This window comes from Ylistrum balloti, unplaced genomic scaffold (genome assembly GCF_031769215.1).
Source record: "Ylistrum balloti isolate Yb309-2 unplaced genomic scaffold, AGI_CSIRO_Ybal_v1 Utg369618, whole genome shotgun sequence".
NCBI classification, from domain to species: Eukaryota; Metazoa; Mollusca; class Bivalvia; order Pectinida; family Pectinidae; genus Ylistrum; species Ylistrum balloti.
In genome coordinates this window covers 446,888-467,760 of record NW_026781890.1, presented here as the reverse complement: position 1 = coordinate 467,760, position 20,873 = coordinate 446,888, and the positions used below count along the sequence as shown (strand labels likewise).

Sequence of the window (20,873 nt, the reverse complement as noted above, 5' to 3'; positions counted from 1 at the left end):
TAATGCATTTTTAAACTTGCGACGTAACATATTAAACTTAATTACATCTTCAACAATATCATACAATGTTTATTCTTTAATTTCAGTTTTCAATAAAGTGATGGCTGAGAGTAATAAAACTCGTAAACGGAAGTTAAACTCTGATACAACTGAACTAACTGAAAATGGAACAAACCCATCCAAATTGTCAAAGACGTCTAGTCCAACAAAACAAACTGACGGAGACTTCATATCACAGATAGCAGGGGCCAGAAGTAATTTGTGCAGCTCTGTTGCGGATTTCAAGTTCAACAAGAAGCGAGTGCGTGTGTTATCTGTTAGTCAGGACTTTCCAGAGACATGCAGTGGAATCCTGTATTGGATGTCTAGAGACCAGCGAGTACAAGGTAATAATGATTGTAATGTTATACACGTGTATCAATTATATCATGTAGATGTACCTGACTACACTCAATGATACTGACACTTATATGTCATGCATCGCATGACCTCATTCCATGATCAAAATATGCATATTCACCAGAGTAGACGAAAGTTGTTGGGCAGGACAGGCTTTATGTTGAGTTAAGTTAAGTTAAGTTTATTTCCGGTTCAGGACTAAGACAAGTCCTCTACACCAGACTCATATATGTAAATACATAATATACAGGTATAGAAAATACACATGTACATAAATATAGCTATAGTTAAAGTTTGATTGTTGCCCTATAGTTATAATAAAGTTCTTGATTCTTCCAGTGGTTGTCCAGTTTGTTTTTAAAAGAGTTTATATTGGGTGCCGATACTACTTCTTCAGGTAGACTATTCCATATTGATACTGTTCGTATTGAAAAAAAGTTTTTCCGTAACATGTTGTTGCTCCGTTTGGGGAATATTTTTTTTGAATTTCCTCGACTGCTGTGGCGATCTGCCACATCTCTCCATAGTGGTACAGATGTGCAACAATCTTTATCATAAACATTCAATATTTTATATAATTCAATCATATCACCTCTGATTCTTCTTAAGGCCAAAGTTGGTAATTTTAACTTTTTTAATCTGTCAATATAGCTTAAATTTTGCATCCCTGGGAGACTTTTGGTAGCTCGTCTTTGTACAGCCTCGATCTTGTCTATATGTTTCTGTAAATGTGGCGACCACACAGCACTAGCATAATCCAAATATGTTCTTCTGTGCTGAGAGAGATGGAATATTGTGGACTACATACATTTTTTTATCTTTTTTTTATTCAAATCGCCCAATGTCCGTGGTCAGTCAGTCTGTCTGTAAACAGTTTTTATTCTGTCTATCTCCTGAGAAGGACTGGATGGAGCTTTCTCAAACATCAGATGTAAGTCCCCTTGGTCCCTAATTATGCCTGTTTGATTTTGAGACTGATCAGAAAACAAAATGGCCCACAGGCGGCCATCTTGAATTTTGTCTTCGATAATTTGTTATTGCTATTTCTGCAAAGTAATGTTCAAATTTCTTATCATTAAGAGCAAAAACAGAGAAAAGAGGAGGAAAGAAGGGAAAAGATCCAACCTTTAAAGAACAAGTAAAGACCAAACAATGGTGGGCAACAAGATCAATCTGGGTCTTTTGTTACATTAGTTCAGACTGAAATATCAAATTCTGAAAAGTCATGGCCAAAACCTTTTAAACATTGAAAACCAAGTGACATCTTCCACTGAGGTCATAGTGCAAGGATAATTCAGGAGGAAGGGAGGTCAAGGGACTTTCGTTCCTTAAATCTGAAATAGACCCCTTTGATGTTCCTTTTATTTAGAATTATGATGAATGGCACATCAGATTTTTGACAAAAAGTTGCTGAAAATGGCCTCTCCCTCTCAGCTCAGAGATTTTTCCTTGAAAATGAATACCTGAAGAATACATGAAGGCTACATATTGAATCTAATGTGTTGTCGTCAATTAAGCTGACATCAAATTTCAAGTCTGCAAATGCTGTGAATTTTTCAGATTTACTGATTTGTTACATTTCCTTTATAAGATAAGGAATTGTTCAGCAAAGTCGATGAATACAAATAGTTGTTTTATCTGGAGATTGAAAGCATCATAATATTAAGAAAATATTGCAGACTTTAACTGTATCATTGACCTTAATCTATTTGTATACAAGCTAAAATTTTATCAAGATACAAACAATGATTTCAGAATTAAAGAAAAGAAATTGTATCTTTACTGTATAATTACATAGTTAAAAGTTGATATCTAAATAATAACAAAATATTGTGTAGAACAAAAAAAAAAAAAAAAACCCTCAGATAGTCAGGGACGTTGCAAATTTTCGTCTTGTCATTATGGACATTCTATAATGTATTCTAGATCTGTAATATGGTTATACATCAATAAGATACCTTTCTTTAAAAATACTGATCACAAGTGTTTTGTTTGTAAACATTGTCAGTGTTATACAATTATTGACAGGTTTTCAGGTGAATACAAAGATTTATTAACCCTGAGAAAGTCATATTTCATTGTTTTATCATATGGCAACATTCTGTGGTTCTGATTGGTCAAAGTTTGCAGCACAGGTTACTGGATTGTTAAATTTACCTTTTCAACATCAGACCATGTTTTGGTCTGTTATATTCTTCTCAGATTCTGTCTGTTTCAGTGTAACCTGGCAATATATTTATACCCATAAGAGGTGTTTCAACCAATCAGCATGTAGAAAATATGGCATTCATATGATTAAGCAATTGATATAATCTTGATAAGATTTTAATGTCGCTAAGTATTGTCATATCCTCTTAATTCCAGATAACTGGGCCATGCTGTATGCTCAACGACTGGCTCTGAAACTAAAAGTACCCTTGGTTGTGTGTTTCTGCCTGGTACCCAAATTTCTGGAAGCCACCATTCGACATTATGGCTTCATGTTAAAGGGGCTGGAAGAAGTAGAACAGGTTTGTTCTAACCATTTCTTAATAAAAATTACTGACAGAGAAAGTATGTTAATCCCATTGTCAGGAATACTTATCATCTAATTTTTGGGTTATATTGCTTCATTTACCAAGGCCAGGTTTATTGTCCTGCATGCTATCTGACACATTCAACCAAAATTGTTTAGAGTATTTCAGACATGTCTCACTTTGCTAAAATAAGTAATTATAGCTTACATAGATGTCCATTTAAATTTTCAAGGAAATGTCATGAAACCTTATATACATGTAAACATATATTTGCTTTGAAAAAATCATACAGATATATGTTAGGAAAGATCATGTTAAAGAATTGTGTACTGAGATTGGTGCTCTCAATTAAGTGACCTTAATTCAAAAAGCTTTTTCCTTTTAATTGTATAATATTTTCATAATACAGGCAGTATGAAAAGTTTTTGTATAATGTCATGGTGATGTTTTGTACCTGTTGTTGACTTATAAGTATAAACCATGTTTTCCCTGTGTTGTAGGAGTGTCAATCACTAGACATCAACTTTCACTTACTGCAAGGTTATGCTAAGGATGTTTTGCCCAAATTTGTGGCAGACAATGATATTGGTGGTGTGGTGACTGACTTCTCCCCATTGCGGGTACCTATAGGGTGGGCAAATGATGTCAAAGAAATCCTTCCAAAAAACGTGCCATTTTGCCAGGTAATGTATCAAAGACAATATATTATTTGAAAGAGTGTATTGGTTAGTCTTTTATAAAAGGACGTTCCAGTTAACCACTTGATGATATTAATCCAATTTGCCAGTAATGCTAAAAGCGTCTATGTTCAAACAAAAGGAGGAATGAAAACCAAACATTCTTAAAAGGAGACCATCGAGTAAAACAGAAATTGCTTCAAATAGTGTAAATTTGCGGATATAATGCGCACTCGGGTGTAGTGTAAATTTGTCCTCCAAATTACATGAAAAGTTCCAATCAAGGTTGAAGAGTTGCAATCAAGGTTGAAGAGTTCCAATTGAGGTTGAAGAGTTCTAATCAAGGTTATATTGTGGATCTTTATCCTATTTCCTATACATTATAAAAAACAGGTTTACCATCAAAAATTAAAATTCTGTATTTTTTGGAGGATAATTGTGTTTTGTATGGGGTACATGAGAGAACAAATAAAAGGTAAATATAATACAGAATAAATACTTCATGGTCGAAACTATAATAAATATGGCAGAAGTTTGCAGATTCATTCATTTAGTGAACCAGAACTACACCATAAAGGAAACATGAATTGGTTTGGTGTGTGAAGAATTTTCAGGGTTTTTTAATCAATTCTGTGATTTTAATATATTTCTCTATATAGATGTAAACTTTGTACATTGTGGAGTAGGTGGATGCTCATAACATAGTACCTTGCTGGGAAGCCTCCCCCAAGTTGGAATATGGTGCTAGGACCATTAGAAACAAAATACACAACCAACTTTCTGGATTCCTTACAGAATTTCCACCAGTGTGCAAACACCCTCACAAATCAAAACTGAATTCTAAAGTAAGTAAACTGATATATGTTTTATAAAGCAATCATTATATATTTTATAAATAATTTGGGTACATACAAATGTGTCTGTCTGTATATTGAGGTAAAGTTTTCCAGAATAATAATGCTTGCTTGCTATTTATTCTTGCTATATTTATATGTATTATCCATAGGTAATGTTGGTCTGCACTGGAGGTTTCTTTCATTTCCTTGAATATGAAGGATGTATTCGTTAGTTCACTTGTAACAAAGTTACATTCCATATAAAAATAAATGCTGACATTTCTCAATGTATATGGATATTATGTGGTGTTGATGGATGGTCGGGTGGTCAGTCAGGTGGCAGAGTGGTAACACTCTCCACTTTCACTTAGCCATTCAGAGATAGAGAGATGTGAAAAGGTGAGAGGTCACATCACTGACCATGTGGGTATTCCAAGGCTGCTCTGGTTACCTCCCATGGTAAGACCTCTTACATGCTTACATCCAAGCCAAGAAAAGTGATTTCCGGTAATATAAGTAGGAATAACTTGTGTTGCAATAGTTGTAAAATAAATAAAGTTGATCTCTGATGTCTTTAGGTTATAGACTGGGAAAGTGTTAGGAATTCCCTGGAAGTTGACCAGTCAGTACCAGAGGTCTCTTGGACGACGCCAGGATCTAAAGGAGGCCTCACCATGCTAGAGTCCTTCTGTAACAACCGTCTTCGCTATTTCTCGTCAGATAGAAACAACCCAAACAAAAATGCCCTCAGCAATCTGTCACCATGGATACACTTTGGTGGGTTATTCTCTGTACATTTGCAATGTTTTTTTATCTTGAAGAGTTTTGATGGAAATCCATATAGTTTTACTCCCACACTAGATTGTTCTCTAAATTACCACCAGATGATTTTTTAATCAATTGGAGAAAAGAACTGTCCAATGTTATTAATATGTTATATTTCATTGCAAAAATAATTTTTAATCTCTGTTTTCCAGTCCACCATCTGATGATGGTGAGCTAATCAAATCGCCCTACATCAGTGGTCTGTCTGTTAATTCATCCGTCCGGCGTTTGACTGTAAACAATTTTTATCATTGCTATTTTGTGAGAATTGCTGAATGGATCTTTCTCAAATTTCATATGTAGGATCCCCTTGGTCACTAGTTGTGCCTGTTTGATTTTAGGACTGATCAGAAAAACAAAATGTTTGACATGCAGCCATTTTTGATTTTGAATATCAAGATTGTTACCACTATTTCTTGAGAAGTACTCAATTGATCTCTCTCAAATTTCCTATTTAGGTTCCTTTCGTTCCTAGTCATGGCCATTTAACTTCGGGACTTATCTGAAAAACGATGTGGCAAACAGGCGGCCATCTTGGATATTTACTTTGTTGATCAAATAGAATTAAATTCAAGCTGGTAGCATTCTAGGACATAGATATGATAGCAAATAAGAGATGCATTTCAGTTGTCTTAATATAATATAAAGCAACCAAAGAGAGTTTGTCTGGCTCAGAATATTCAGTACAATCAGAGGTATTTATAAATTATAATTCATAAGAACAGATCTACGATGTTAAGTAAAAGAATACAAGAATAGTTATACATTAGTAACTTAAAGAATACAGAAATAGTTATAAAATATTAACTAAAAGAATACACATTATTAATACCTGTAGTTCTATATTCTTACCTTGAAGGTCCACGTAACCTTTATTTTTTCCAAATATGTGTTTCTGTACTTTATGTCTGTCAATATATTTACACACGATTCTTGATTGTGTATAACAGGGCAGATCTCTGTTCAACGCTGCATCCTTACAGTTCGCAAATATCGCAGCAAGTCAAGTGAGGGTGTCAATGCTTTTATCGAGGAGGCTGTAATCAGACGAGAACTAGCTGACAATTTCTGCTACTACAATAAAAACTATGATTCTGTTGAAGGTATGTACTTTATATCTTTGTCTTGTATAAACCTGCAATTTTCGATTATTCTGATTTCCTGGGCTCCAGATTTCATTTCGAGGTTCTCCCTGGTCCAGAGATAAGCATTGTCTACTTTTTGGACAAGTCTGAAAATCAATATGGCCAAGAGTTGGCCATGTTGGATTTTAACAGTGATAGTTTGTTTTCACTATTTTTTGAGGATAAATGAAAGAATCATTTTCAAATTTTATATTTAAGTTCCCCTTGGTCCCTTGTTGTGCTATTTTGACATTCAGCCATTTTGGATTTTGACAGTAATTGTTTGTTACTGCTATGTCTTGAGAAGTACTCTTTGAAGAAGAGGTAAGAAAAGAAATTTGAAAGGACGAACAAATTTAGAACAAATATAGACATATACAGTGGTTGGAGCCAAGATTGGTCGTGGATCTCTTATTTGGTGTACGTGTTGTACGCACATAAATTCATTGTTGTAGGTGCCTATGACTGGGCAAAGCAAACACTCAAGATCCATGCCTCTGACAAAAGACAGTTTCTGTATACAAGGGAGCAGCTGGCTGAAGGAAAAACTCATGATAATCTCTGGAATGCAGCACAGGTATGCAGTTTATACGGGAGTGCACTTTAATCTGATAAAGTCAAAAGAATTTTATTTCAGTGAGTGTTTGGTTTACTAAAAGTAAAGTTTTGTAACAAGTTTCATAAACCTCAAATGAGATGGAAATGAATTCAGATCAATTTGTGTAATTATTGTATATGATACAACTTCACCCATCTTCCATTGTTATCCAATGTCTGTATGTGAACAACATATTATGTATATGGTTGAAGTCAATTTGATAAGAAGAAGATTTAAAAATCAAAATAGAAATAAGAATAGTCACTTGAGAGCCTTTGATTTAGTGATCAGTACTTATATTTGTGTTGGTTAGATAAATCATCTCATCACGATGATACATCCATGCAGGTTGATATGTAGTAGTTGTAACCATTCAAACGAAATCCAGTTGTTCACTTCTCTATGATACTGCCTAGTATATGTTATATTTGTATACTGGGTAAGTCATGTTTACAATCCTGTTTCTGTATTTACAGATACAAATGGTTCAAGAGGGTAAAATGCATGGCTTCCTTAGGATGTACTGGGCCAAGAAAATATTAGAATGGACAGAAAGTCCTGAGGTTGCCTTGGCAACTGCCATCTATCTCAACGACAGATTCTCATTGGATGGCCGTGATCCAAATGGCTATGTTGGTAGGTACATGTATATATATTGTCAAGGGGAAAACCAGGCAGCAGATAAAAATCTCTGCCTACCAGTGATTTTATTACAGCGGATATATTTCAGCAATACCAGGTAATAAGACTGTAGCATTGAACTTAGCTTAACTGTTATGCTGTGTTATATGTGTGCAACCATTGTGCTAATCTATCCTTATTTATAAGGGCCCTGCACGAAAGAGCAGGTACACTATAGTAATCACGGTGTCTATCCGTCTGTCCGTCCGTCTGTCAGTCCGTCTGTCTGTCAGCACTTTGTTTCCATGTGATAACTTGAGTTTCCTTGAGCAGATCAAGCTCAAACCTTGTTCAGTGCTTACTTATTGAAAGTGCTTGTATGGGTTTTTTTCTCAGCTTGAAAGGTCAAAAGTCAAGGTCACTGTTACTATGAATAAACAATCAGTTTCCATGCGATGGTAGATGGGAGGTAGGAAGGTGTGATAAGCCAGATAGATTACTGACCAAGAAATCTTCCTGTGCTTCCATACATATACTAACTAAAGTTAGCCAGGTTTTATAGTCTACACAATGTTATTTTCCTTACCTTGCCTACAATTTAGATAAATTATATATGAAAACATCATACATAAACAACTGATTTGCTCTTCAATGAGATCTTAGAACTAATTGTAGGCTTTATCAATTTTCATGTCCGAAGAATTCTATTCATTTTTTGTTCTTTTCTCTAAGGTTGCATGTGGTCTATTTGTGGCATTCATGACCAAGGATGGAAGGAGAGGGAAGTATTTGGCAAAATACGATACATGAATTATGCTGGATGTCAGAGGAAGTTTGATGTAGCTGCATTTGTCAGCAAGTACAAGGCCAAGAAAAAGTAGTGATACTTTCATCAGCGTGTGAGATCATATATCCCAGATAGTAACTGCATCAAAGTACAGAGAAAAGATCATCATCTATATGTCTTACCCAATATTTTGATCCAAAAACAGTTGTATATAAATGTCTTAACATATCATAGCATGCATTTTATGAATAAAGATGAGTGGGCCCATAGAATCTCGGACAGCTTAACAAATCAGTGAACAAAGTAGGTTTTTTTATGTTTGTATAATTTTTGTGTCAGATATCTACATCATTATGATACAGAATACTGTTATAAGTCCATTAAGATGTTTGTATGAAAATGTTTGTATGTTTGTGTAAACTTTGTGTTAGATATATATATCATGATACGGAATACTGTTAAAAGTCAGTAAGTATGTTTGTATGTTTGTATAAACTTTGTGTTAGATATATATATCATGATACGGAATACTGTTAAAAGTCAGTAAGTATGTTTGTATGAAAATGTTTGTATAATCTTTATGCCAGATATACATCATGATGAGGAATACTGTTAAAAGTCAGTAAGTATGTTTGTATGAAAATGTTTGTATAATCTTTATGCCAGATATACATCATGATGAGGAATACTGTTAAAAGTCAGTAAGTATGTTTGTATGAAAATGTTTGTATAATCTTTATGCCAGATATACATCATGATGATATGGAATACTGTTTAAAGTCAGTTAGTATGTTTGTATAAAGTGTGTGTCAGATATATACATCATTGTACCATTAACTACCTCGGTGACAAAATAAACATATGTGTTCAATTATCACCGTCATTCCTTTGATATTTACATCCGATGGCATGGTAAAATCACAAGGTGGTTGTTGTGTGTAGTTTAGCCAATGGTACACCAGTAATTGTAGTTTGTAAAAGGTCTATGTATGTCAGTTTCATACTTACATTACCATGCTATTCTATTTACTTTGAGTTTGACATCACTTGGATTGACAAAGAAACAAAAGACGTTTACATGAATCCTTCTGTAACACTAAGTCTTGTTCTCCTTGTACCCTCAGGATCTCCTGTAAATCTCTGCTTATATTCTGAGAAGAGTCCAAGTGTCAGTGAGCATCTCTTGACATATACAGCTCATACCGTTCATTAAGATGAAACAGCAATTAGATTAGATGGTATCCTTATGACAGCTTTATTGAAACGGGACCAAATCAGTTAGGAAATTGGAGCTTGACCAAACCCATTTGGAAGGTTTCATTTCCATATCCTCACACAATCAAACTGAGCTACTAATAATTTTTCAAGACAAGTTTTAACTATCATTTCAGTTCTTGGAAACACAGTTCGTTATATAGATGGTGAAGTAGGAAACATAAATCAATATCTATGAATTGATGACTGCTAAAAGGTATTTATATTCAAAGAATTATACTAAACAATTGTTTATAATTATACAAACATGCCTCTCAAATTAACCGTTTGAAGATCCAGTGATTACCGCAACAAGCTATAAGGCTGTTAGTCAGAGTTACACTGACATTCTGTTAACACTTTTTGTCTGTCTGCTCAAAGGTGGTTGTAAAGATAACCATCAGTTTATTTCAAATTTTTATTAGTGCTGCTGAAAGAAACGAAGGACAAGCAAAACTGACACTGAAAAATATCAATTTGACTCGTCTCAACAACTCTACAGCTGAAACATGATAAAAGATGTTTCCATTATTGATAAACTCATATTTGAAAATTTTCACAAACCAACCAAGTTTAACATAACTGGGACCTGAGCCTTGTGAAAAGTTGATAGAACACTAGAACTCCGAAATACCAGAAAGAAAGGAATGACTATGGAGAAAGCAGCTCAAGGAAAGAATATTAACTGTGAAAAGCAAAAAGTATGGAAAAGAGGAATGTTAACTAGTGCCAGAAGGGTCGGAAAAGATTATCTCGCTCAATCTACAACATCATTTATTAAATTATTTAAAAGTTTCTATACTATTCTTCAAAAGTGAACATGAAGGTGACCTTCACTTCACCCTCCCTTATACATTTCCTTGCACTCCATATCTACCCAACCTAATCTTACCTAAATAATCACTTATTTAATACATATATATATATGTCATCTTGTGTAAATATTTAGGTGTTATATATTATTGAAAATTTATGTCTGATCTCCCAATGAAAAGATTTGACACAATGAAAAATATGTTTAGAAAAACAAACTCCCACCCCAATATAAAAATGTTAAAAGAGTAAAAGAACTTGTGCTGTGTATAAAGAAAAAGTCATTAAAATTTCAGAATACTGGCCCAATATTAAAAAAATAAAGTTGATAGATCTTCAGAACTCCCGCCCTTTTCACAGAAAGTCGATATAGAATGTCTATTTACACTGCTTTACAGATTGAAGACGAGTTCAGGTACACAAAGTCGACTCAAGTGACTTTTTTTCCAGCTGATCGTTACTACCGTAAATTTCCGCGTATAGTGCACACTTTTTCAAGATAAAACTATTGTGTCAAAAAGGGGGTGCGCATTATACGCAGGAACATGCCATTCTTGGGGTTATCATTCCCAAGTTCTGCGTCCGCCATATTGGATTACCTCCCTTCACATAGTTATATGTAAAAGTCGTTGGTCGTATATGATAGTTTGGAGATAAAAACAACAACAACAAAAAAAATGAAATAAAATTTGAATGTTTTAATCATCGGCCATACACACTGGCATTACGGTGAATCTGATTTTTTTTTCATTTCCCGTCATTTGAAAAGTCATGGTCTTACTATTGGTCGGGGCTAAAAAGTAGTGTCTGAATTTCCGCCTCATCTGAATCTGAACCCAAAAAAGTACCTGGGCACTATACCCGCAAATTTACGGTAAATGAATTATCATTGTTACATATAATAGATTAATTGTTGCCCATTGGAAATCAAAGATACTTATGTCCTTCAAATTCATTTCTAATCAAACAGATTATTGGTAATGAAAATAGTTTGTATACTTGATATAACATAAAGAACCTTCCCAAACCTATTTAAATATGTCTAGTGACTCTTGACAAATAACCAGTACAAATCTTATTGGAAAACATACAAGTATTTTTTATTTCAAATCATAAAATAAACTATGATAACTGATAGTGTGAAGACCAATGAAACATTTCTTCAACTACATAAGGAGCCTACAGATGGCCACAAGACATAAATGTCTCCCCTCCCATACACAAACATCACTAATGAAGTAGCAGAAGTTGTCAAATGTGACTTCTGACCCTTTAACCACCTTACTGTTAAAATACCACGGGGGTTAAAAATGAATCCTAAAACTGAGTCCTAGTAAGATCATTACCAGGAGTAATACTTCCCAGTCCTGGTGAACAACAGTCAACATGATTGCTATAATAACAATGTAATAATGTTCTGTCCTCTTGTGATACACTGATACAAGCTGGTTACGTCACTTTACTCCTCGTATTATTACTTACCACAAACTTGAAGCTTCTGATTATAGATGAATTAAAACTATGTATTTCAAATCAGATTACGGGTTATTATAATGTAAACTGGAAAACAAATTTTGAATCTTTCATTTCTTTGTTGTACGTTTCATCAAACTCTTCATTTTGAGCCACTGTTAACCAATTCTTCCAGTCCCCAACTTCACCTGAAACAAATAAAGACAGTTCAGTAGGTAGAACTGCTTACTCATACGCAACACCTGGTCTTATTCTCCTTGTAATTTTAAAATAGTTTCTGTATAAATTAGTGTTGTTCCGATTAATCGAGTTAATCGAGTATCACTTGTTTGAGATGTTTGATCAATTAATCGATTAAGAAATCTGTAATCAATCATCGTGATGTATGAAAATAGATTATTTCAACATTGAAATTATTTTCAACATTAATAAAAAAATTAAAAAAACAATATTTGTTTATATTAAAAAGTATTCTGAGCAATAAACAAATAACAAGCACACAAAAAGATGGTGTAGGTACAACAGTTTTAGTAATTACGTGAATTGCTGTTAAAACACAACACAAAATACATATTTAGACTTGAATAACATCCAAAAACAGACAATTAAGAATTAATCGATTTTAATCGATCATCGATCTGTTACATAAAATTGATGATCGATCAAGAAATTTCAACCGATTCCCAACACTAGTATAAATCTTTCTTTTGTTAATAATTTTCTGTTCACATGTTAGTATTGTCTAGTTATTTTTTTTCATTGGTAACGCCTACTCTGACTGTTTGGGTATCAGTAAAAGCTGTATGGTTGTTTTCATAACTCAAATAAAATGTCTGTAACTATAATTTTGTCAAATCATTGAACAAATGTGACTTCCTGTAGCTGAGGGACCTTGACCTGTAAACATAACAGAAAACAGCCTTGACCTTTACAGTGATACAAATGAATGAAGGATCATATGTGGACATGTATACATCATTAGAACTGCACTAATTAGTATATATGAGCACGTTTTACCTTTCCTACATATGGGAGATGTTCCATCTTTTGTCAGTGATTTCCATGGCGTACCAAAGGTACCGCTGGTCTTCATTTTCTTAAAGTCACATTTCTCCACGATCTGTTCAAACAATTCCTCATTTTCCTCTACGCCAAGAAATTTGGCAATTCTTCGTACATTCATTAACAAGTCCTGTTGGATATATATAGAGTTGTAACATTATAACAATGAGTGGATTTGAACAAAACATTTATTAGAGATTTTTTAAGGGTACCAGTAACAAGTATTTTTTAATCAGAAAGAGTAACAACCATTAATGGTGATGTACTTTTCACGGTAAGAACATGTATATTTAAAGTCATTGTTCTCTATATAATATTAACGCTTACACCTATGTTGCTATTCAAGTAATTTAAGCACCATAAAAAACGGTGTATATACCGATTTCATGTCTTCATATTTCAGATGCAACATGGACAAATGTGACTGTTCCTGTAGTGCTGCCTCCCATTGTTTTGTATGCTCAAACCAAGACCCATAGGGCACTGAAACAACACATGGAAGTCACCAAACAACCAAATCAGTTATATCACCTTTCAATGCATGTTAAGTAAAGATACTTGTCTTGTTATAAAGAAATTCAGCATTATACAGATATCATTTTCAGAAATGAGAAAGAGATAAACAGAAGTGTCCTGAAAAATAATAACGGCTCACCTTCAAAATCCGAACTGTACAAAAACACAAATATTTTGAAACTATTAAAGTTGTTTTCTTAAATGATTCAATTTGTGGCTATATCAAAAAGTTAAAAGTAAAACTATTGTATTTTTCAAGAAAATCGTGAAATAGTGAGTGGATTAGTGATTAGTGATTATAATAGGTCCTTTTCTTGAGTTGTTATTCAGTCCCAGAAAATAGCGAATGAAACCCCCTAAAGATGAAAACCTTTACAATAATGTAAAAATATAATTATTTGAATCTGTTTGCAAACAGTATAAAGTAAGGACCAGTGTCCATAAGAAATCAAACCGTTATCTCTAACCAAGTTTTCAATAGAAAAACTGGGATAAGTCATTACATTATAGGTGTTGCTGAGGAATTGCCATCCTCAAAATTCCAGGGGTTAGTTGGTTAGACATTATTGTGAATGTTCCATTCCTCAAATATAACCTTCTAACTTCTGCAACCAGCAGGGTCTACCCTCCCTACTTCCACAACCTTCAGTGTTAACTCTCCCTACTTCCACAACCCTCAATGTTAACCCTCCCTACTTCCACATCCAACAGTGTTAACCCTCCCTACTTCCACATCCAACAGTGTTAACCCTCTGTACTTCCACATCCAACAGTGTTAACCCTCCCTACTTCCACAATCTACAGTGTTAACTCTCCCTACTTCCACAACCTTTAGTGTTAACTCTCCCTACTTCCACAACCTTCAGTGTTAAACCTCCCTACTTCCACAACCTTTAGTGTTAACTCTCCCTACTTCCATAACCTTCAGTATTAATCCTCCCTACTCCCATAATTGTAATAATTCTACACTACTGAATAATGAGTAAAGAGTATGACACAAGAATACTTCTTTCTGTCGATGATTGTCTTCTAGGTTAATGGCCACATGGCCTTGACCATATGTCATTTTAAAGGAGGTCTTCTCTCGAAATAGTGTGATCGATGTTACTTTTAAGCCTTATAGTTATAGATAGTTTTATTTTCATCCTCGATACCCCAGGTGTTACCGTCACTTTCACTCTCTGCACCCCTGGAGCATGTCAAGCTAAAATTGAAGGTTCCTTGTGCAACACCTGGTGGACGAAAAGACCAGTTTGATCCTTTGATGTACATCAAACCAATCTCAAGGTTGCAGAACGGCATATTGTAATGTCCTTCCTTTGTAATCGTCAAAAGGAGCTTATCAGCCTGTGATTGGTTAGTCTTTTTCTCCTTGAACCAATCAAATCACTTCATTTGTGCCTTCAATTTTGCCATGACATGTTCCAGGGGTACAGAGAGTAAAAGTGACCATAATCTCTGGAGTAACGAGGATGATGTATTTTAGACAGTCTCTTTACTACAACCAACATACAGACATAAAAAACCTATTTACCCCTCAAAGAGCAAGTGTGAACAGCACTATAAGAACAACATTAGCTAAAGTAGGAAGTTTACAAACATGAAGTTGTAGATAACATTGAAATTCATAAATAAGTGGTACTGACCTTGTCCACTCATAAAAATAGGCAGAAATCCTTCAAATGTACCATTGTAGCCCCATTCATCTGCCATTTTCTTCATATGACAGTAGAAGGATACGGCACAGTCCTTCATGTTTCTATTGATGTAGATAACACGACATTTCTTGCTCTTTATATCTGTAGGAAAGTCCTTAAATAAAAGATGACTGACCAGGATTCTTGGAGATTTCATTTCCTCAAAAGAAGTCTCTCCTAAAGATCCTGATGTGGCGTAAGATGTCATAAAGTCGACCTTCCCAGTAAGAAGCATGTTGGTGATCTCATATACCCAGTGTTTACCTAGAAATTATTTCAAAATAAACAGTTAAAAAAAAAAAAGCACACACACACACACACAAACGCAGAAAGAAAACTTGTAACAGGGACCATTCCATAATTCCTGCTAATTAACTTCAGATTCACAAATAAACTAATATAGGCATTGCAGATTAGTCTAGATGATGTGCCTAATACACCTCCATGTTAATTCTTATTCCAGTTGAAATGTCCATATCTCAGTTTCAACCAATCATAAACCGTAGCAGCCATCTTAAAATAAAGGTGACAGTTGGTAAACACAGGTAAACTGTATGTTGTCTTCTATAGAATTCAGGAAATCAACATACTCACAGTATCGAGTACATAATGAACCTGATAATGTTTGGCAACGCATCTTCAATTATGTGATTAACATGTAACTGAAAATGAAGCAACACAGAACTCGGACACAGATAATATAATGTTGGAGATACAAGAAACTGAAAACAAAGCAACAGAGAACTCAGACACTGATAACATAATGTTGGAGATACGAGAAACTGAAAACAAAGCAACAGAGAACTCAGACACTGATAACATAATGTTGGAGATACAAGAAACTGAAAACAAAGCAACAGAGAACTCAGACACTGATAACATAATGTTGGAGATAAGAGAAACTGAAAACAAAGCAACAGAGAACTCAGACACTGATAACATAATGTTGGAGATAAGAGAAACTGAAAACATAGCAACAGAGAACTCAGACACGTGTAATATAATGTTGGAGATAAGAGAAACTGAAAACATAGCAACAGAGAACTCAGACACTGATAACATAATGTTGGAGATAAGAGAAACTGAAAACAAAGCAACAGAGAACTCAGACACTGATAACATAATGTTGGAGATAAGAGAAACTGAAAACATAGCAACAGAGAACTCAGACACGTGTAATATAATGTTGGAGATAAGAGAAACTGAAAACAAAGCAACAGAGAACTCAGACACTGATAACATAATGTTGGAGATACGAGAAACTGAAAACAAAGCAACAGAGAACTCAGACACTGATAACATAATGTTGGAGATACGAGAAACTGAAAACAAAGCAACAGAGAACTCAGACACTGATAACATAATGTTGGAGATACGAGAAACTGAAAACAAAGCAACAGAGAACTCAGACACTGATAACATAATGTTGGAGATAAGAGAAACTGAAAACATAGCAACAGAGAACTCAGACACTGATAACATAATGTTGGAGATACGAGAAACTGAAAACAAAGCAACAGAGAACTCAGACACGTGTAATATAATGTTAAACGTTAAAGCTCTCTTGGCCCTTTGTTCCACGTGAGCTAAAAACAGGAAGAGGAAACGGCAGAATTTATTTACAGGGTATGGGAACCACCATGAGACAAACAAATCATTCAGACATTGAAACAGTTGAAATAATTATAACAATAATAAGGGTTTGAAGGAATCAGAGATACATCAACAGAAACTGAAACAACTAAATAGATATTTATATAGGGGCATCTGATGCTTGTATCTGTATATACAATTTCTTACCTGCTTTGGGGTATGATGCTATGAAGACATCGTCTTCTCGAACTTTAATGTTTTTAAACGAGTCTGCTCGTGTTTTCAGGTCTCCTTTAGAGAAGGCAGGGAACTGTATACCGTTATACAGGCGCAAATCAAAAGATGCGCCATTTTTATCTGTGATCTTTATTGTCTCCATGGTCCTGTAATGAAGTAGACATTCATAACATCAGATTAAAATGGCAAATTGTTCTCATGTTGTTCAGTAGTCATATCAGACAATGTCTCGATGCCTACCTATCTGACCATTGCAATTCAAGTGTAGACATTAATGTGAATAGTGTACTTGAATACACTTGGTATCAAAACTAGGTATTAACACAACCTCTATCAATACAAAAAATATCATTACACATATTATCAATACAATCTTATCAACAAGAGATATCATTATAATCATCAAGAGATATCATTATAATCAACAGGAGATATCATTATAATCAACATGAGATATCATTATAATCAACAGGTGATATCATCATTATAATCAACAGGAGATATCATTATAATCAACATGAGATATCATTATAATCATCAAGAGATATCATTATAATCAACAGGAGATATCATTATAATCAACATGAGATATCATTATAATCATCAAGAGATATCATTATAATCAACATGAGATATCATTATAATCAACAGGTGATATCATCATTATAATCAACAGGAGATATCATTATAATCAACATGAGATATCATTATAATCAACAGGTGATATCATTATATTCAACAGGAGATATCATTATCATCAACAGGAGATATCATTATAATCAACATGAGATATCATTATAATCAACAGGTGATATCATTATAATCAACAGGAGATATCATTATAATCAACATATATAATAATAATCAACAGGTGATATCATTAAAATCAACAGTAGATATCATTATATTCAACAGGAGATATCATTATAATCAACAGGAGATATCATTATAACCAACAGGAGATATCATTATAATCAACAGGAGATATCATTATAATCAACAGGAGATATCATTATAATCAACAGGAGATATCATTATAATCAACAGGTGATATCATTATAATCAACAGGAGATAGCATTATAACCAACAGGAGATATCATTATAATCAACAGGAGATATCATTATAATCAACAGGAGATATCATTATAATCAACAGGAGATATCATTATAACCAACAGGTGATATCATTATAATCAACTGGTGATATCATTATAATCAACAGGAGATATCATTATAATCAACAGGTGATATCATCATTATAATCAACAGGAGATATCATTATAATCAACATGAGATATCATTATAATCAACAGGTGATATCATTATATTCAACAGGAGATATCATTATCATCAACAGGAGATATCATTATAATCAACATGAGATATCATTATAATCAACAGGTGATATCATTATAATCAACAGGAGATATCATTATAATCAACATATATCATTATAATCAACAGGTGATATCATTAAAATCAACAGGAGATATCATTATAATCAACAGGAGATATCATTATAATCAACAGGAGATATCATTATAATCAACAGGAGATATCATTATAATCAACATGAGATATCATTATAATCAACAGGAGATATCATTATAATCAACTGGTGATATCATTACAATCAACAGGAGATATCATTATAATCAACAGGAGATATCATTATAATCAACAGGAGATATCATTATAATCAACAGGAGATATCATTATAATTATAATCAACAGGTGATATCATTATAATCAACTGGTGATATCATTATAATCAACAGGTGATATCATTATAATCAACTGGTGATATCATTATAATCAACAGGTGATATCATTATAATCAACAGGAGATATCATTATAATCAACAGATATCATTATATTCAACAGGAGATATCATTATATTCAACAGGAGATATCATTATAACCAACAGGAGATATCATTATAATCAACAGGAGATATCATTATAATCAACAGGAGATATCATTATAATCAACAGGAGATATTACTCTATCATAAAAGTTTTAATGAAATAAACAGTAAACAGCCTCTCTACATGATCCTGACTCTGTTGCTGACTTATCATAAACAGGGGGACATATCATAGATATCTAATCCTAGATGCCACGCGACGGCGTCTGTGTTGTGTCTAGGGGTCTGCCATCTTGGGAAGGTATTGTACAAGCTGTCAAGTTACTACAATATACATATTGATGTTCTACAGAATGTGTGCCTTATCCAATTTACCTTTGTATGATAGGGCCTATTCATTTCGACTTGTAAACATATATATAGTTCTAAGTAGTAGATGTCATTGTAACAGGCAGTGTTTCAAGTAATGATGAAAGGGGTTTTTGAAGTACTTTGCATACAGTGTTCTGCATGCTGATATAACCTTTAATAGATTGGCATTATGTATTCACACATATAATTCACTCTAAAATTAAGTGCATTAAAAATCTTGGGGTATATTGTTCCGTAGGAGGAGTATTTTATTTTTTAAAATAATTTTTACGTTTTAAATATTTCCGTTATTTTTTTCTTTAATTTTGATTCCCGATAACTCTACCTTAAGACTACAGCATGGAACTTTTTCTCAGCTTTAAGTATTGTTTGTGTTGATACGTGGGCTGGTGACACTAGCTAAACTTTTTTGGTGGGATTTCTAGCATGAGGTCCAATGTGTCGATATGGTTTGGCGCTAGCGGCAATACCTTCCCAAGATGGCGACCTTCAGACACATTGCGTCAACAGTAGCGGATAGGCCGTGCGGTACCTAGGTTAGATATCTATGGGACATGGTGCTACCGTATCGATGGTTATGGAACGATCTAGAATTTGTAGAAAATATTGCAGTCTTATATTTCAGACAGTAATCTCATCAAAATTATATACGCATAAAATTCCACATGATACTCCATATAAACAAGAATAGGTGTGTAATTCATCTATTCCTATTTTTAGACCGCTGTAGCATTTGATGTAAACGAAACAAGGGGAGATAAGTCTTTCACTCTTTTTGTAGCAAGCAAAAATTAGAAAGTAGGCCGACGAATGTTTTTTTTTCTCACAAAACATAACGTCATTTCAAAGACACCCCTTTATCAAGCCATTTGACATAGTTGATTAATAGAGAATAGAGAAAAAAAAGACTCACTTCTATCGAAGACCAGGATAACAAAAACGGTAAGCAGAGTAACACTTTCTGTTTCACTGTTGAATCTTACGTCAAAACTACACGCTGTCACAGGCGGACCAACAATTCCGGAACGAGAAAATAGTCATGGTACACAGTGAAAAACCAAACACATGTGATATAAAATTCAGTGTTACCAAACTAAATAAGGAGTAGTAAAAATGAAATCTACCTGTGCAGTAAGTGTGCAGCTACGACTACTCCTAGTTTATGATAGGGCACGCTCTTACCTGTCTTAGTTACTTGCAGTCTACTTTGTTCACTTGTTTGTTATCTTGTATCGTCTGCTGAGAGGCCGTAATAGCGGAAAGGAATACGTAGAAAAAGGTTATCTTTGTATACAGGTAAAATCCTGTGCATGTTGCATATATAATATATATATATATATATATATATACCACGGTGTCCTTAAAAATCATTTCCCGCCAAAAACAAGCAAGTAACACGGACATGGAATTCTCAATGACCAATCTCATATTGTCCTTTTGAATAGGATACTGCAATATACAAGTAATACTATTTTGATGGACAGGTAGACGTATGTACGAAGTACTTATCATGGGGGAAATGTGTCCGGTACCTGTGCCTGTAGCTCAATAGCTAGAAAAGTGGGAACAGCACCAAAAAAATTAAAGTTGAATTCACTGGGGCA

The 20,873-nt window shown here is 34.0% G+C and overlaps 2 protein-coding genes across 3 annotated transcripts; one reads left to right on the top strand and one right to left on the bottom strand.

The window, feature by feature from the left end:
• The first annotated feature begins 321 nt into the window (after positions 1-321).
• On the top strand, positions 322-8,753 carry LOC132549369 (deoxyribodipyrimidine photo-lyase-like). The gene is made up of 9 exons (XM_060213300.1): positions 322-386; positions 2,764-2,909; positions 3,416-3,598; positions 4,279-4,437; positions 5,007-5,205; positions 6,204-6,356; positions 6,833-6,954; positions 7,452-7,611; positions 8,329-8,753. Exons 1-9 carry the CDS (start codon positions 362-364, stop codon positions 8,475-8,477), a joined length of 1,296 nt encoding a protein of 431 aa, XP_060069283.1. The 5' UTR covers positions 322-361; the 3' UTR covers positions 8,478-8,753.
• Positions 8,754-11,128: 2,375 nt separating this feature from the next.
• On the bottom strand, positions 11,129-20,252 carry LOC132548921 (sulfotransferase 1E1-like). Of its 2 annotated transcripts, none has more exons than XM_060212834.1 (6): positions 20,183-20,252; positions 16,999-17,174; positions 15,148-15,462; positions 13,365-13,468; positions 12,941-13,115; positions 11,129-12,111 (listed from the first exon to the last, which is right to left on the bottom strand). In XM_060212834.1, exons 2-6 carry the CDS (start codon positions 17,168-17,170, stop codon positions 11,999-12,001), a joined length of 879 nt encoding a protein of 292 aa, XP_060068817.1. In that variant the 5' UTR covers positions 17,171-17,174; positions 20,183-20,252; the 3' UTR covers positions 11,129-11,998. The 2 variants fall into 2 exon arrangements, with proteins under 2 accessions (XP_060068817.1, XP_060068808.1); XM_060212825.1 differs by lacking the exon at positions 20,183-20,252 and adding an exon at positions 19,921-19,961.
• Positions 20,253-20,873: the final 621 nt, after the last annotated feature.

Bases quoted from the DNA above. Each gene is read 5' to 3' on its own strand.
- LOC132549369 (XM_060213300.1), top strand. From the start codon at position 362: ATGTCTAGAGACCAGCGAGTACAAG. The intron at 6,357-6,832 runs GTATGTACTTTA...TCATTGTTGTAG, and splicing joins AAACTATGATTCTGTTGAAG to GTGCCTATGACTGGGCAAAG. The intron at 6,955-7,451 runs GTATGCAGTTTA...CTGTATTTACAG, and splicing joins ATCTCTGGAATGCAGCACAG to ATACAAATGGTTCAAGAGGG.
- LOC132548921 (XM_060212825.1), bottom strand. From the start codon at position 19,946: ATGGAGTATCATGTGGAATTTTATGC. The intron at 17,175-19,920 runs GTATATAATTTT...ACTTCATTACAG, and splicing joins TATCATGTGGAATTTTATGC to GACCATGGAGACAATAAAGA. The intron at 12,112-12,940 runs GTAAAACGTGCT...TATTTGTTTCAG, and splicing joins ATCTCCCATATGTAGGAAAG to GTGAAGTTGGGGACTGGAAG.